Below are 15,856 nucleotides of genomic sequence, written 5' to 3'. Positions count from 1 at the left end.
AGCTGGGGTTCCAGTGTCAGTCAGTGCGTATCTAGCCCTGAAGGAGGGCACAGCTGTTCCATTCAGGAGCACGCCATTTGTGTTCTCATGGGATGTTTATATTATCAGCATCTTTGGAGGTGACAACGCGGCAGCTCAGAACAGGGAAGTGATTCACTCAAGGTCCCTCAGCTGGGAGGTGCTGGAGGCGGCTGGGAGTCAAACCCAGACCCCGTCACCCAAAGCCAGTGCCGAAGGCGCCTTTAATTACTTTCTCTACACCAGCTGTGTGCCCTAGATGTGTCACGAAGAACGTACATTTATGACGGAATGGAAAAAATAAGGGCTTGGAGGGATGGAGACTTGGGATCAAACCTTGTCTCTACAGCTTTTCATGGGACCTTGGGTGGGAGGGCACCCCCTCTGCACATCCAGTCCATCTGTCAGGCACAGCTGATGGCAACAATATCTGTCTGTTCACAGGCGTCTGGGAAGATCCATGACTCCGTGAGACATTGGACACAGAGCTGCACACAGGGAGCCCTGAGAGAGTGTTGGTGTGGAAAACAGAGGGAGGGAGAAACACACATGAAATGGCTCTAGATGTTAATAGGTGTTTCACCTTCCTGGGCCTCAGTTTCTTGTGTCCAGTCGGTTCATTCATGAATAAATTTTCCTGTAGCTCCTACTATGTGCTGTGTATCCCTACACAACAGCTCCACCATGAATCTCTAAAGAGCAATTTTCACTCTGATCTGCTGACCCCAAATCCACCCACTTCATCCGCAGGCTCCTCCCTGTGGGTCCTGCCCTTTCCCCCTCCTTTACCGACAGCGGGCATTACCAGGAGACCCCTGAGTCTCAGAATGGGAACCCCTGAGTCTAGCCCTTGGCCTCCTGCTGCCCTGCCCACGGGCCCCAGGAGGGAGGTGGGGAAGCAGGAGCGGACAAGGGTCCAGCTGCAGCTGGTCGAGCTGCACCCGGTTCCTGGTTCCCACTGGGGCCAGAGTGACACCTGATCCTGGGGGATTGTGAAATGACAGGAGGTGGCAGCCTGCCCCAGGTGCCTGTTGAGTCCTCTACCCAAGCCAGCTGGGCCCCGCCAACACCTCACGCCTCCAGGCACACGGTTAAACCTCCCCATCCGGAGGTGCCTCACTCCTGCACCATGCCTGCCTGCCACTACCTCGGTCACCTAGTTGGCACCCTCCTCCTTGGCCTGCCGCTGCCCCTCCCCCTCCTCTGGCCCCAAGTGAGTGGGGCGGGGAGAGGCCTGTTCCAAGAAGGGGCCGAACCAGGAGCGCCAGGAGGGAGCTGGCAGAGGCTTAGCCTCTCTGGGGACAGAGAAATGAAGATTCCTGGCCTGGAAATGGGGAGACCAATGAAGACTAAAATGCGAGTATCCCTGGTGCCTAAAGGGGGTGACCCTTGGACTGTCGGGTGTGAGGTCCAATGTGCTGGAGGTGGGGAGACCACTGAAAGCTGAAATTTGGGGAGAGACTCTGTGCTGAGGCTGGAGACACAGTGGTAGGAGAGGAACTCTGCCCAAGCTCCAAAGCTCAGCTGTGCGGTGTGGGTATCCGTGCGGGGGTCCCCTAGGGACTGAGGGCTCTGAAGCCAAGGGTTAGTTCACTCCAGCCCTCCCAAGTGTTGGGGACCCCTGCCTAGAGGTGGGGCTCTCTGAAGGCCGTAGGGGGTGCCAGGGCCAGAGACTGAGATTTCTCAATTCCTCCCGGGAGATTGAGATTTGGGGCCGTCAGACAGGAGGCGGGCATCCTCTGAGAGCGGGACTGAGTCCCCCACTGCGCGTCCGCCTCCCAGGCACAGGAGCAGAGAAATCAGGCATGTGCCCCGCGCTAGAGGTGGAACTGAACTGCACGCAGGAGTGCCTCTCGGATGGGGAAGGCGCGGACAATCTCAAGTGCTGCTGAGCCGGCTGCGCCACCGTCTGCCAGATGCCCAGTGGTAACCCCGGGGGACCCACGCGGGGCGGGGGCTGGAGTGACTGCAGCTCCCGGTTCAGTAGCAGGGGTGCTCCCGACCCAGGAGTCCCTGGCCAGGTCAAGGCGGATGGAACCAGGTCCAGCCAGGGTTCTCCCTCCCACAGCCCCGAGACAAAGGCATCGCTGAAGTTCAGCAGCGGTAAAGAGAGGCATCCCCACTCCAGGCTGGATTCAATGCTCTAGAGAAGGACCCACTTCCAGGACACACTGCGGGGACATTGTTCTCGGAGGTCAGGGGACCTCCCCAGCCAGCTGGAGCTGCAGGGCCGCCCTAGTGAGAGAGCTGGATCCCAAAGCCTGGGGAGCGCATCCTTATCAGGGTTCTTCCCCTGGGGTCTCCCCCAGCCCTGGGGGTAAGACTTGGGGTGCCTGGCCTGGCAAGACTCCCTGGAGTCCTCTGTCCAGATGGAAATAGACTTTACAGATTTAAGAGAGCATCTTAAAGATGTGGAGTGAACATCTGACAGAGAAACGTTGTTGCCCAAAGTCACGCCGCCATCCCTGGCTGCATAGGAGTCCAAGCCAGGAGGTGCAGCTTTTGCCTGAGTGGTTGAAGAAATCAGGACCCCTCCCTGAGCACCCCTTCCACTTCTTCATCTTTAAAACACTCTCTTCCACTCTAAGGATTGAGTGAGAGAAAGTATGTGAAGCTTGGGTGTCATGAAAAGTACCTGCTAGAGCTCAAGACTGCCCAGCAGGCCATGGGAGCTCCCATCGGAGCAGGAAGGGGCCTTAGACAGCATGGAATTCAAGCTTCTCATTTTTCAGAGGGAAAAACTGAGAACTAGAAGCTGGCATAGAACTGGGGGTCCCAAGGTATTATGATCACTGTTCTTTATCCAAATACAGCCCCCGTGATGTTCCCGCCTTGTGATTTCTCTGAAGATGCCCCCAGGGGCCTGAAAGGTTTGAAACTAGAGACTCAGTCACTTGAGCAGGCAGGTGGGCGGTGGAGGGAGGACAGGCCCATCGGGGGCTCCTGGGTCTGGGGGCCTCTAACCTGGACCAGAGGGAGGAGGACATTGGGAGAGTAAGACAGACACATGAGAGAGGAGGGGGCAGAAAAGAGGAGCCTCTGCTGTTAGGGGGAGTCTCTGCTGTTCCCTGGTCTCAGATGGACAGACTGAGGCAGGAAGAGGGGCAGGACCAGAGGGCCTCCTGAGCTAGAATCCTAGTTGTGCCGTCTGCTTGCTGTGGGTCCTGAACAAGTCATTTTACCTCTCTGAGCCTCTGCTTTCTCATTGGCTAAATGGGATGAGAATCCCAGATGTGGTAGGGTCGACATGAGGCTAAATGAAATCATACATGTGAAATGTCTCAGGAGAGAGTAGACCCTCCACACACAGTGGCTTGTTTTGTGGGTACCCCGCTCCTGAAGCCCTTCTGTCCGGGGGCAGCTCGGTATTGAGAGCTCCTGCCCTTCTCAAGGGAAAGGGTGACTTTGTGCGAGGAAGACAGCCCCTCCTGTCCTCTGCAGCTCATCACCCAGCTGTGTGCCCGTTTGACACTTGGCTGGGCTTGCTCCTGGGGCTTCTGGGCATTGAGCCAGCTCCCTTCTCCTTGACCCTGGAAGTGGAGCACAGGGTGTGTGTGTGTGTGTGTGTGTTAGTGGAAGAATGCGTGTCTGTGTGTGGATGAGTGATTGGGGTGGGGGGGCTTTGTGCTACATGGCTCTCACTGGGAGTGAATTTATAGGAGTGAGTGAAGGGATTGTGGGTGTGTAAGCCATCATACCAGCACTGCACTTTACCACTTACAAAGCAGCAGAGTGCATGGTGCACAGATGCTGAAGCTGGATTCCTGGGTTCAAATCCTGTCTCTACCTTGTGTGACTTTAGGCAAATTACTTACTCTCTTAATGCCTTGGTTTCCTCATCTGTTACATAAGGAAATATTAACAATTCCTCTCCTTTTCTTTTAGGATTACTGTGAGAATTAGATGAGTTAATGTACATCAAATGCTATATGCCTGGCACATAGAAGAGGCTAAGTAAGTATTAACTGCTGTAATTATTACAACAAAGGACTTTGACTGTGCAGGGAGAAGGAATATATGTCTGTTGCCTCCACTGCTTCCACAGCGGCCCCACGACATGGGCAGCGTGGATCTCATGTGGCACCTGAAGACATGGGGCTCTGGGACATTTCTGGCCCCAGGTCACAAAGTTAGGAAAAGGCAGAGCTGGGACTCAAACTGGGGTCCAATAATCTCAAAATTGTTCGTGGAGAGAGCAGAGGGGAGAGATTTGCAGGCAATCTTCTTGCTCCCCTGCCTACTCAAGTAGGCAGCTCTTCTGTTTGTGAAACCAGGTGATGGGTGGTGGGAGGTCATCCTCTGAAGCGTTCATCTCCCTGCTTCCCCTCTGCCCGCGCCCCTTACTCCTTTTTCTACCCAGAAAAGCAGGGTTCTTGCTCCAAGCTGGACATCGCCTGTCCCCAGCTCAGCCTCTGCCTGAACCACTGCCAGGTAAACAGCATGTGTCTGGCCAGTTGAGATGCTGCCACAATGTTTGTGGGAAGGTGTCCTGTGTCACACCTGTCTTCTGAGGTTGCTGGGGGTGGGGGGAAGCACACTGATACCCAGATGTGATGACACCTGCAGGAGGTTGAAAAGGAGAACCTGAGCTAACACACTGCTGTTTGTGTATCTGCCCATTGATTTACTTTCATCCGCTCAACGACTATTCAGAGTCTCTATCACTTGCCATGCACTGCTCTAGGTGTTAAGGTGCTCTGTGAGCACAAATCAGACAGAAAGTTCTCTCTAGGCAGTTTATGCACTACTGGACAATAAACAAAATAAATAAGCAAGTATATTCTGTGGATGTTAGAGGGAGATCAGGGTCCTGGAGAAAAAAGAAAACAGAAAGGGCATAAGGAGTACTAGGGTGGAGGAAGGGGGCAGGGAATGGTGTTGCAGTTTCTACCTGGGACCACGAGTGAGGGCACCACCAAGAGGGCAGCTTGTGAACAGAGAGTTGTGCAAATGCCAGGGGGAGACATGAGGCCATCAGGGGAGAGTGTTACAGCCAGAGGGGGCAGCAGGTGCAAAATGGGAGCATCTCTGGTAAGTTTCAGGAAAAGCCAGAAGGCTGGCTTTCTTTTCCTAGAATAATTGTGGATGTGTCCACTGAATTCTGCCTGTCTTCTGAGGTTGCTATGAAATGGCCTAAATATTTTTCTCCCTTCGAGGTTACGTCTTTGTACCGGAATGCCTAAAACCTCCTTGCTTATCCTTGAGTTTCAGTAACTGAACAAGGATACTTTGGTATCATTCTGCATCATGGTTTCTTTTTTTTTACCAGAACATGGAATGTTTATTCAATCTACAGATTTTTTTTTAATTACAGATTTTTTAAAGGAAGTTTTCTTCTATTACGTCTTGAAATAAATTTTCTGTTCCAGTTGTTGAGTTTCCTATTTGAGACATCAATTATGTTAGATTATCTTCACTTGTTAAAAGCGTGTCTACAGGAGAGATTTAATTTCCAGCTTTGCCTTTTGCTATCTGTGTGATCTCAGACGAGTTATTTAACTTCTGTGGATATAGTTTCTATTTGGAGATAACAATGGAAACTACCTGTGTTTGGAATCCCCAAGACCACACTCAGGTTTAATTCATAAAAAGGCTCACAGGACACTAAGGTGTATTACTTAGGTTTACAGGAAATTGACGCAGAGTCAAATCAACAAAGGGGAAAAATGCACGGGGTGAAGCTGGAAGGGCACAGGCACAAGCTTCCACATGTCTCTTCCCTGTCCAGTCACAAAGAATCTGCTTGCTTCCCTCAGCGCAATGCGTCCGAGCAGTTGCCAACCAGGAAAGCTCGCTCCTGCCTGGGAGTCAGGTTTTTACTGTGGTCAGTCACATGGGCCTATACTGCCTGCACAACTGACCTCAGTTACGGAAGCCCCAGACCCCAGAGGGAAAGCAGGTATTTCCCTTGTTTAAAATGATTACAGAAGACAATTTAGGTGATACTGACTTTATTTCACACTTCATGAAGTGGGAAGTCTCCATCCCCGAGGGTCCAGAGAACTGCAGAGCATTTACAAGGACCCAGAGTTAGGTTTTGGTTTGCTGACATGGCACCCCAGGCCGGAGTGGTTCATCTTGGGTCTAGATATTTATTTCAACACAGGCCTGAGATCAGATCCAGACGTTCCTACTGGGAGTTGGGTGTCATGTTGATGATCACAAGAGGAGCCCTGAATCTTTGAGTATTTACCGCCCAGGGGCACAGAGCTGAGCATTCTCTATTCATTAGTCTCAAATGCGTTCACAGCATCCCAAAGAAATGGGGTTGATTTTATAAACAATCCCGTTTTACAGATGAGGGCACCAAGGCCCAGGAACACTAAGTAATTTGCCAAACCCAGGTCCTCCTACTGTTGTCGGGGGGGAAACCTTTCCCTGTTTCCCGTCTAGGTTCCTTGGCTGGTTTGGTAAGACAAACTAGACATAAGACAGGTGAACAGGAGAAAACCAAATTTCATAGGTAGAGCATCCCCAAAGACACGGGACCCAAAGACAGGCAGCTGAGGCTTATATGCCATCCTGAGTGAAGGAGAAGGAAGTGAGGATTGGGGCTCCAAGGGGAGGAAGATAAATTCCAGGAAGATGAGAAAAGCAGATATCTGCTTAACAAATGTTTGCCATGCTGGGCAGGTAGATAAGTGTTACTGATATTAAAAGTTATCTGGGATTAGCTCTCTTCCTGATACAGGCCCTCTATCTAAATCCTTTAGGCAGTTAAGGGAATAGTAATCGTCTCTTCCTGAGTCTTTTGGGCCTTGCATGTCTTCAGCTCAAAATAACCAACAAGCCATGTGGTATATTTTGAGGGGGAGCACGTAATCCGTTCCCCCCTCATGGTGAAACATGCAGTTATAATGCCATGGGGTCCGACAACCCAGGTAAGTTTTTCTCCAGCATAAGATAGGAATCGAGGTTTTCCTCTCCCAAGGGTGTTTGCCACTGGTTTGAGGGTCCTGGCGATTCACTCACAGCCAGACCCTAGGGTCTCGGTAGTAACTGGGCCGAGGCAACATGGTCGTTCCGAGCCTACAGACTTGTGAACACGGCGTGGTGTTGTGCCAGCACGTGGAAATCTAATCTATCGCTTCATCCTCAGCGGATGGGGAGAGACTCACGTTTGTTTCTGCAAAAGAAGTCCAGTGACTTGTACTTGTCACCGGCCACCAGTGTGCGATCATTGCAACGAATTAAGGTGAAGGCAGAGAATTAGGAAGAGGTGCAGGTTAGTGGGAGAGAATGCGGGGCTTCCTGAGATTCAGCTCTTCCCGACCTTGGCTTCTCTGCTCTACTTCCCAAGGTGCGTGGGAAAGGCAGCTTTTCTCTGCGCCTGCTACCCTTCTCCTCCACCCCGGTGAGTCTCCTCCAGGCTTGCTATCAAATTGTGGTCCTGTGGACCATCTTATAGGAGGGGAAACTGGGGCTGGGGACACACCTGTGACGGTGAGCCTGTTAGGAATGCAGCTTCTCAGGCGTCACCCAGACCTGGGGAATCAGAATGTGTATTTACTTCCACAAGACCCACAGGCAGAGTCAAGTCTGAGAAGCGCTCTTACTGGGCATTTGGCCCCAGCAGGCAGAAGCAGGACCAGGGGAGGTGGGGAGATTACACAATAAACAGGACCCAGCCCAGCTCCACCCCTTCCTCACTCCCCTCCTCATTGCCTGTCCCACCCCTCAGCTGGGGTGGGAAAAGCTCTGTCAGCCCCCAGCTTTCCTCAGAAGCCCTCCTGCAAGGCCACGAACATGAGCCGGCTCTGCCTCTCCATCGCCCTTCTTGTCCTCCTAGGCACCCTGGTGGCCTGCACCCCGGAGGGTGAACCCAGCAACCAGGCCCAAGGTAAGTCCTGACCCACCTCTCCTCTACAGGCTGGGGGGAGGGGGGAGTGAGGGGAGTCCGTGGAAGGGGCTGGGGAGCAGGGGTGGGCTTGGTGCCGCCAGTCTTCTCTGGATTTCTCCTGGGAAGTTGGGCAGCTTAAACTCCAGGGACATTTCATGACTCTAAAAAAGACATCATTACACTTTCAGCTTTTAAAACAAATCATCCTGCCTAACTCTACAAGACCGGGGACCCCATCTCTGAGACTCTCTATTCCTGGTCTCTGCTGTGTCCCTGAACCTCACTGTAGTGTAATAAAAAGGTCAATATTTGATCTTTCTCCTGGTTCCAAGACCAGGCCTCCTGAAACCCTTGGAATTTACTGTCTTTTGTATGGTAATGAAAGTGACCTCAGATAGCTTCAGAATGGGGCTGGACTCCAGAAGAATCCCATTTGGTGATTAGAGAGTTAGAACCCTCAACCCCCAGCACCTCTGGGGAAAGGGGAGGGTACTGAGGGAGAGTTCATCTACCAGTGGCCAATGATTCAATCAAATTACTTACCTATTGAAACCTCAATGAAAAAAAACCCTAAACTTTGGGAATCGGAGAGCTTCCAGGGTGGTGAACATTCGAGGTGATGTGAGGGGGGACTGTCCTGAGAGGGCATGGAGGTTCTGCACCCCTCAACCCCTCAACCCCCCTTTGCCCTATGTATCTCCTCCATTCAACTGTCCCTGAGTTTTATCCTTTTATCCTTTCTATCAATAATAACCAGAAAGTCAGTAAAGGACTTTCCTGAGTTCTGTGACTCGTTCTAGTACGTTATTGAAAGTTGAAAGTGGGGTCCCAGAGCCCCCAGATTTATAGCCAATTGGTCAGAAGTATGTGTGACCCAGGGACATGTAGCTGTCATTTGAAGTGGTGGCTATCTGATGGCGTTGAGCCTTCAGCCGCTGGGGTCGGCATTAACTCCGCGGATTTAGTGTCTAAAGTGAGTTGACTTGGGGGCCGCCCAGTTGGCGTTGGGGAATTAGTGGGTGTTGGTAGAGACACTACATATTTGGTGTCAGGGAAGAAATCCAGACTCATACATCCCTGGGCTTTGGTGGCTGGGATGAGGCTCAGGTACAGGGGAGTAAAAGTGGGGGGCAGTGCTCCCAGAAACTCTTACCAGTTATCTATATTTTAAGAGTTCCCTGCAGATGTCAGGTGTTTCATCAAATGGGTTGTAACAGGATCATATACTGACCTGACCTTACTACTCACCTGCTCTGGGACCTGAGGTCAGTCACTTTTCTGCAATTTCCCCACCTGTACAAGAGATAACTACCAAACAAGTTCTTACAAGGGATTATCCAACATGAATATAGAGTCTTTTCACATTTCATGCCCAATAATGTCCTTTTTCCACCAAGATGTCTTAGTCTGAAAAGATTTGTCTACCTACCTCCTTCCTTCAAGAAAAAATATTTAGGGGTCAATAATGGCATTATTTCTCCATTATTGTTGCAAAAAACGCAACACTTCTGTGACCTTGCTCTTGGGGTCAAGGCTGTGCTTCTCCCAGGCTGTTAGAATATTAGTAAAAACTCAAGGCCCTTCCCCTTCCCCCCACGTCTGACTATTATTTTATTATCCTCTCAGGATACAGAACATTAGAGCTAGATTCTTAATTATCCAGGCGCGCTGCTATCGAATGCACATTTGTGTGCCCGACGCACAGTGAGGCCAAACAAACCGAAACGTGTGAGTTTGAAGCAGAGAAAGGTTTATTGCAGGGCCACGCAAGGAGACTAGCCTGGCTCATGCCTTAAAAACCCCAAACTCCCCCATGGTTTTCAGGGAGGGAGAAGTTTTTAATAGGCAAAATTTGGGATGAGAACTGCAGGGTGTGTGACTTCCTTCTGATTGGTTGGTGGTGAGGAAACAGGGCAGTGTTCCAGGAATCTTGTGCTCAGCCAGAAGTTACCATCCTCCACCTGGGTGGGGGACTTAGTTCCTGCAGAAGAACTCAAAGATATTGATAAGTATATTCCTTCTGGAGGAACCTGGACACTATTGTTTCTTGACTGCTTCTCCTTGCTTCTCCTATTGTTTCTGCATTCCCTCACATCCCTGATTAGCAACTGTTTGAATCTGCTGTTTGGTATTCTGGAAGGTCCAGGAGGCTGAAGCCTTTTTCCTGCAAATAAGAAACGGAGGTGGAGGGCAACACAGAAAGGTTTTTGTGCCCAGAACCCCACAGGGTCCTGCTCAGTTTCAGTGCCCCCTCATCAAATAGACATTTAACTAACAAGAATTTAATTGTATTCGTTCTACTCAGTGTCGGTGCACTTGGCATGGGCATGAAATGGGAGATTCATTCATTTGACAAATATTTATCGAGCCCCTACAAGCCACTGTTCTTGGTATGGGGACGCAGCTGTGAATAAAACATAGCACAAGAACCAGTGCCCTCTAGAAGGAAGACAGACAATTGAGTAGGTGGAAATAGTACACCAGGTCATGGCAAGTGTCTTGAAGGTAGAGAGTGATGGGGATACAGGAGGCTGTGCTCTTTCTGGAGAGGCGTTGAGCAGAGGCTGCAGAAAAACGTGCCTGGTGTGTTTGAGCCACAGTTAGGACCAGGGTAGCTGGAGCTGAGTGGGTGAAGGGGAGGGGAGTGGAAGGGGATGAGGCAGAGAGGCCATGGGGCAGGTCCTCGCCAGCTTTGTAGGACTTTATAAGAATCAGAATTTGACTCTGAGAGAGATGGGGCGTCACTGAGGGATTGGTCACGGGAGCAATGGGTTAGGACTCAAGTTGTAACAGGATCCGTGGGGCTGCAGTGCGGAGAGTGGCCTCTAGGGGGCGAAGGGCAGAGACAGAGGCCCATGGGCAGGCTGCTGCTGTGGTCCACGTGAGCCACGATGGACTGTGTACCTATGTTGTTCCCTGGGTTGATCTCAGTTCTCTTGAATAACATGAATGAGCTGCTCTGTAGAGGATAATTCTGTTCCTTGATTAAACAATTAATTATCTTTCCTTTGCTGTTTCCTGATACGTAAATGCAGTAGTATGTGTTCATTATCTAAAACTTAGACAATAAAGAAAAACATAAAAAAGTAAATCAAGATTTCCAAATCCTGCAACCCAAAGGTTACAGATACATCCTTCTACTCTGAGGTCCTCATGTACAGGAACGAATTGACTTGCTCATCCAGAGATGAGGAGGGAACAGGGCAGCCCCGTGTCCTCTGGAAGCACAGCCTTCCCTTTCCTCACCTCCTCAGCCTCCAGAGAGGACGTGCTCCACCTCCGTGGCAGGGCTGGGACTAGGGCAAGGTGAGGGGCACTCACCTCCAGCGCAGAATTTAAAGGGAGGCTAAAAAACTTATAATGCAGATAAATCATAATTGATTGCAATAGTGTAAAAACTCAAAAATTAATGCAAAAATCCACCGTGCACTCAAAGTGAATGTTTTAAATAAAGACAGGATGTGACCCTGCACTTGCCTGACCTACCTGTTTGCTTCACTCTAATCCTGGCCCTGCTCGGCTGAGACCAAGAGCTTTACATTGAGACCTGAATACGCCTCATTCCTGATTGCAAGTTCATGTGAAAATATTATCTTCTATCAGATGTAATTTTCTGCTTCAAAGAGGAAACTCTTCTTTTAAATAGAGACTTGCCATTCCTTATGTTTAAGAAAGCAACTTTCTAATCGATGCCAAGGTTTTCTCATAAATGAGAGCTTTCCCTCTGCTCTCTGGACATTTATGTGATTAGCCTGTGTTTCGCAGGATTTTCTTTTTGGTTAATTGAGGCATAGAGAAGTCTGTGGCTGAATAGACACATTGAATGATTCAGAGAACTTGAGTTCCTATCTTAAATGTTCATCAAGATATTTTACATGTTGACAACTTATGTCTAAAATATATAATTATTTTTCCAATTTCTGACCAATACACATTTTAAAACATTACATAGAATAAATGTGTTCTTGATATACTACAGTTCTAAAAGGAAACCATTTACTTAATCTGAGGCTCCAGAAAAGAAGCATCATATGTCCCAATGTTGGAAAACCTGAATGTGTTGATGTCCAGGGTGGTCCCTGGGGACTCGTCTGTTGTGCATTGGTGTGGGTGGGTTGAAGGGCTTTAATGGGCAGTTGTGTCCAGAGGTGATTTTTAGCTTGGACACTGCCCTGGAACATTAAATTAAAATTGAATGAGTGCATCTAACAATTACTCTAATAACTAATATTTATTGAGTATTGATCGATTGCCAGTTACTTGACGGACGTCATCTGTAATCCTCTCAACAAGTCCCTAAGGTTGAGATTATTATGCTCATTTCTATGATTAGGATGCTGTGGCTCAGAGTGGTTACTTGTCTTCCCTAAGGTCACACAGCCAAAGAGTGGGTCCTCTAAGACCTTAAAGAATATAGTTCAGGGATTTGCACTAGATGTTCCTTGAGACTTGGGGGTACTGGGGTAGGAAGGGGTGAGAGAATGGCTGGGGATAGGCAGTGAGAGGGCTGAGGATGGGGCTCCATCCCAACACCCAGGTTTCTTTTAATAAGTTTTTCTTTGAAAGAAGGGATCTGTTGCTAAAAAAGGGATTGACACTCATATCTTCACGGCAGGAGTTTTAAGCTTTACAAAACTAATATGTCACTGGATGGAGTGCTTCTTTTACTCCACAATAGGCTGCAACCATTTTCTGATGTCAATACATATTCTTCTACAATATAAATTTACTCATTATAAAAATTGTGGTATATTTTATTTTAAATATTTCTTCTTTCGTAATTGCAAAAGGAATATATGCTCGTAAGAACTTGAGAGGATATAAAGATGTGTAAGGAAAGTTTTAAGACTCCTCTTCTTGCTATGTGTTTGTTTTTCCAAACCACCAAGCAATTCTAGAATTCTCAGGGAACACTGACTGGCTTTCCTACCATCATACCAGTTCTAAGGCCAGGAACCTGGAAATAATGTCAGATTCCACAGGTTAAGGACTGTGTCCCACAGGTCTCCTTCCATCTTCAGATGCCAATTACAAGTCCATCTTGTCACTCATGCTTCTGACCAACAACTACATATCAGAGGTTCCCGCAAACGTCGTGGAGTTAAATTAATTTGCTTGAGCGACACAGACTCAGGGAAACGTTTTACTTACAAGATTAACAGTTTATCATGAAAGGATATAGCTCAGGACAACCATATGGAAAGGCTGCATAAGGCAAGGTAAGGGGAAAGGGCACGGAGCTTCCATGCTGTCTCTCATTAGTACACACTCCCCAAATCTGTTTCTGCTCGCCAACCAGGAAACTCGCCAAATTCAATGCTTTTGCATTTTATGGGAGGCTTCATTACCTAGTCATGACTGATTAAATCATTAACCGTTGGTGACTGATAAACTTCCACCCACTCTCTTCTCCCTGGAGGTAGGCACTTTGGGATGTCGGTGAAAGTTCAACCATCTGATCAGGCACTTGTTTCCCCTGGCAACCAGTCCCCATCCTTGGGTTACCTAGGGGCTTTCCAAAAGTCACCCTCTTCACATAACTGAATACACCTTTATTGCTCTCCTCACTTAAGAAATTCCAAGTGTTTTAGAAGCTCTGTGCCAGGATGGAACAAAGACCAAATATATATTTCTTATTATAAATCACCATGTCACACCCCTCAAAATTCTAGTATTCCCGCCCCCATGAAATAGCCAAAGTAAATACACTGTATGTTTTTCTATGCCTTTCTCCATTACAGCATGATTCTTTTTTTTGTGTGTGGTACGCAGGCCACTCACTGCTGTGGCCTCTCCTGTTGCAGAGCACAGGCTCCAGACGCGCAGGCTCAGCGGCCGTGGCTCACGGGCCCAGCCGCTCCGCAGCATGTGGGATCTTCCCGGACCGGGGCACGAACCCGTGTCCCCTGCATCGGCAGGCGGACTCTCAACCACTGCGCCACCAGGGAGGCCCTACAGCATGATTCTTTCACACTTTTTTTAATAGTGGAAAATTTCAACCATACTCAAAAGCACAGAAGATTATATAGTAAACCCGATGTACACATTGTTCACTTTTAGCAGTTATCAACATTTGGAGAATATTGTTTAGGTATGCCCTTTTTCTTCCCCCAGAGTTTTTTAAAGCTAATCTAAGGCATCATGCCAGTCATTCCATAAATACTTCATGAAGGGTGTATGGTTTTCTACGTCATCACCATGTCGTCCTCGCACCTAACAACAGTAATGAAAATGCCTCAGAATGCAGACCATTAAATGGAGGTTTCACATTTCAAGCTCTGCTAATGCCCCACCCCCAGCCCCATCATTCTATTTCAAGACACGGTTGGTTTCAGTTGCCGACCCTGTAGACGGAGCTGTGATCACCATTCTCATAACTGACCCAGAGCCCGTCCCAGTCCCTGCAGCCCTGCGCCCTGCCTTCTGCCTGGAGCCTCCCTACACGGGTCCCTGCAGGGCCCTGTTCATCAGATACTTCTACAACGCCAAGTCTGGGCTCTGTGAGACCTTTGCTTATGGTGGGTGCAGAAGGAAGCAGAACAACTTCCTGGATAAGGAGGACTGCATCAGCACCTGTGGTGGCCGCAACAGGGCCCGGGGTAAGAAAGGGGGCAGGGCAGGATGGGAGGGGAAGGTCTGGGGAAAGAGGTGGAGCTCAGGGGGCCGCACGCCATTCACACCTGCACAGTGTCTTTTCCCCCTCACTGCTGCCCAAGAGAAGTGGCTGCAGTGTCCTGTGAAACCACAGACTGAGCTCTTCCTCCACGGGCCAGCTTGGCAGACGGTCACAACTGGAATCGCCCTCTAGATAATCGAAGCCACTCATCTCCTCTCCTCTTTCAGATGGGAACACTGAGGCAGCCACCCCGCACAGTGGGTCTGCAGTGCTCCTGAGTGCCCCACCTAGGCTTGACAAACTGGTTTTGTTCTCGTTGGTCATCCTAGTGTCAGGAGTACTGTGCTTTCTCATTTCTGCGATGGTCAAGGCTCCGTCAGGGTGTAGACTATCAAGGTCAGGGGCTTCAGTGATGGCAATCAACAGGTTCCTTTCTTCTTGCAGAGAGCTGGGCAGCTGGGCTCCCCTGAGATGGTGAAGTCCTAGGAGGCCCCACACAGCGCTGGGCTCTGCCTTCTGAAAGAGCTGAGCCTCTTCCTCTGCTTCCTTCTCAGACCTACCCTCCTCAGCAGAACCCTGCGTCTTTCCTCACCTTCATCCCACTCTCCACCATCACTGCTTTCCTTGGAGGGGGCAGCGATGGAAGTTCTGGCACCCAGTTCCGAGCGTCAGTGGTGGCAGAGGACTTTTCAATAAAGAAACCCCTTTTCCCCACAGTGATGTTGAATATTTATCTGTCTGTGGCTTAAATCTTATATTTAATAAATTCTTTTCCTAATTATACTAACTGGAGTGGATTCTGTTATTCGCAAGTAAGGACCTTCACCACTAGGGTCCATGGAAATGGTGGTCCTTCTCACTCTTCTGCAGAGCAGTTGTCACCTCCCTTTTTCCTGTCCTCAGACTGGGCCCTACCAGGTATAGGAAGCAAACCCATTACAGCACCATCTACCTCCTAATAGTCACCCCAAGCTACACAAAAACCTGGGTGACAGACACCTCAACATGAAAGCTTTCATTCTTCACTTCTTGGACCAGGTCAAATTTGGAGACAGGTTGTTCTCCTGGACTCTCAGAAGGAGAAAGGAAGGAGCATGAGACTCAGCTGTCTACTTGCCCAAGGCACCTCCTTCCCTGAGGTCCTGGGGTAGGGTGGGGACTGCTACTTCAGTTAAAGAAAAGCATCTCCCCATTTAGTGAGTGTTTGCCACGTGCCAGGCTCTGTGCTTAGCGTATTTCTGGCATTATTTCATTTAATCTTCTGAGAATCCTTTGAAGATGAAATGGAGGTATGGAGATGTGAGCTGGTTTCCTGGAGTTACTGGAACAAAACACCATGAACTGAGTGGTTTATTTATTTATTTTTATTCTCTTCCACTTCT

The 15,856-nt window shown here is 49.2% G+C and overlaps 1 protein-coding gene across 1 annotated transcript; it reads left to right on the top strand.

Annotated features, from left to right (window-relative positions):
- The first annotated feature begins 2,759 nt into the window (after positions 1–2,759).
- Positions 2,760–15,114, top strand: LOC112400874 (uncharacterized). The gene is made up of 6 exons (XM_024746848.1): positions 2,760–2,888; positions 3,904–4,449; positions 7,319–7,372; positions 7,700–7,858; positions 14,194–14,457; positions 14,919–15,114. The coding sequence occupies exons 2-6, from the start codon at positions 4,296–4,298 to the stop codon at positions 14,942–14,944; spliced, it is 657 nt and encodes a 218-aa protein (XP_024602616.1). The 5' UTR covers positions 2,760–2,888; positions 3,904–4,295; the 3' UTR covers positions 14,945–15,114.
- The last annotated feature ends 742 nt before the right edge of the window (positions 15,115–15,856 follow it).

The sequence above is a fragment of the Neophocaena asiaeorientalis genome, unplaced genomic scaffold, assembly GCF_003031525.2.
Source record: "Neophocaena asiaeorientalis asiaeorientalis breed wild unplaced genomic scaffold, Neophocaena_asiaeorientalis_V1.1 scaffold132, whole genome shotgun sequence".
Taxonomy (NCBI): domain Eukaryota; kingdom Metazoa; phylum Chordata; class Mammalia; order Artiodactyla; family Phocoenidae; genus Neophocaena; species Neophocaena asiaeorientalis.
The sequence above is the reverse complement of the archived record's forward strand: the minus strand, read 5'-3'. Positions and strand labels throughout refer to the sequence as shown.

Excerpts from the sequence above, each read along its gene's own strand:
- LOC112400874 (XM_024746848.1), top strand. The coding sequence starts at position 4,296 with ATGGGTGGTGGGAGGTCATCCTCTGAAGCGTTCATCTCCCTGCTTCCC. Across the intron at positions 7,373-7,699 it reads TACCCTTCTCCTCCACCCCG|CTGGGGTGGGAAAAGCTCTG; the intron begins GTGAGTCTCCTC and ends CCCACCCCTCAG. Across the intron at positions 7,859-14,193 it reads ACCCAGCAACCAGGCCCAAG|TTGCCGACCCTGTAGACGGA; the intron begins GTAAGTCCTGAC and ends GGTTGGTTTCAG.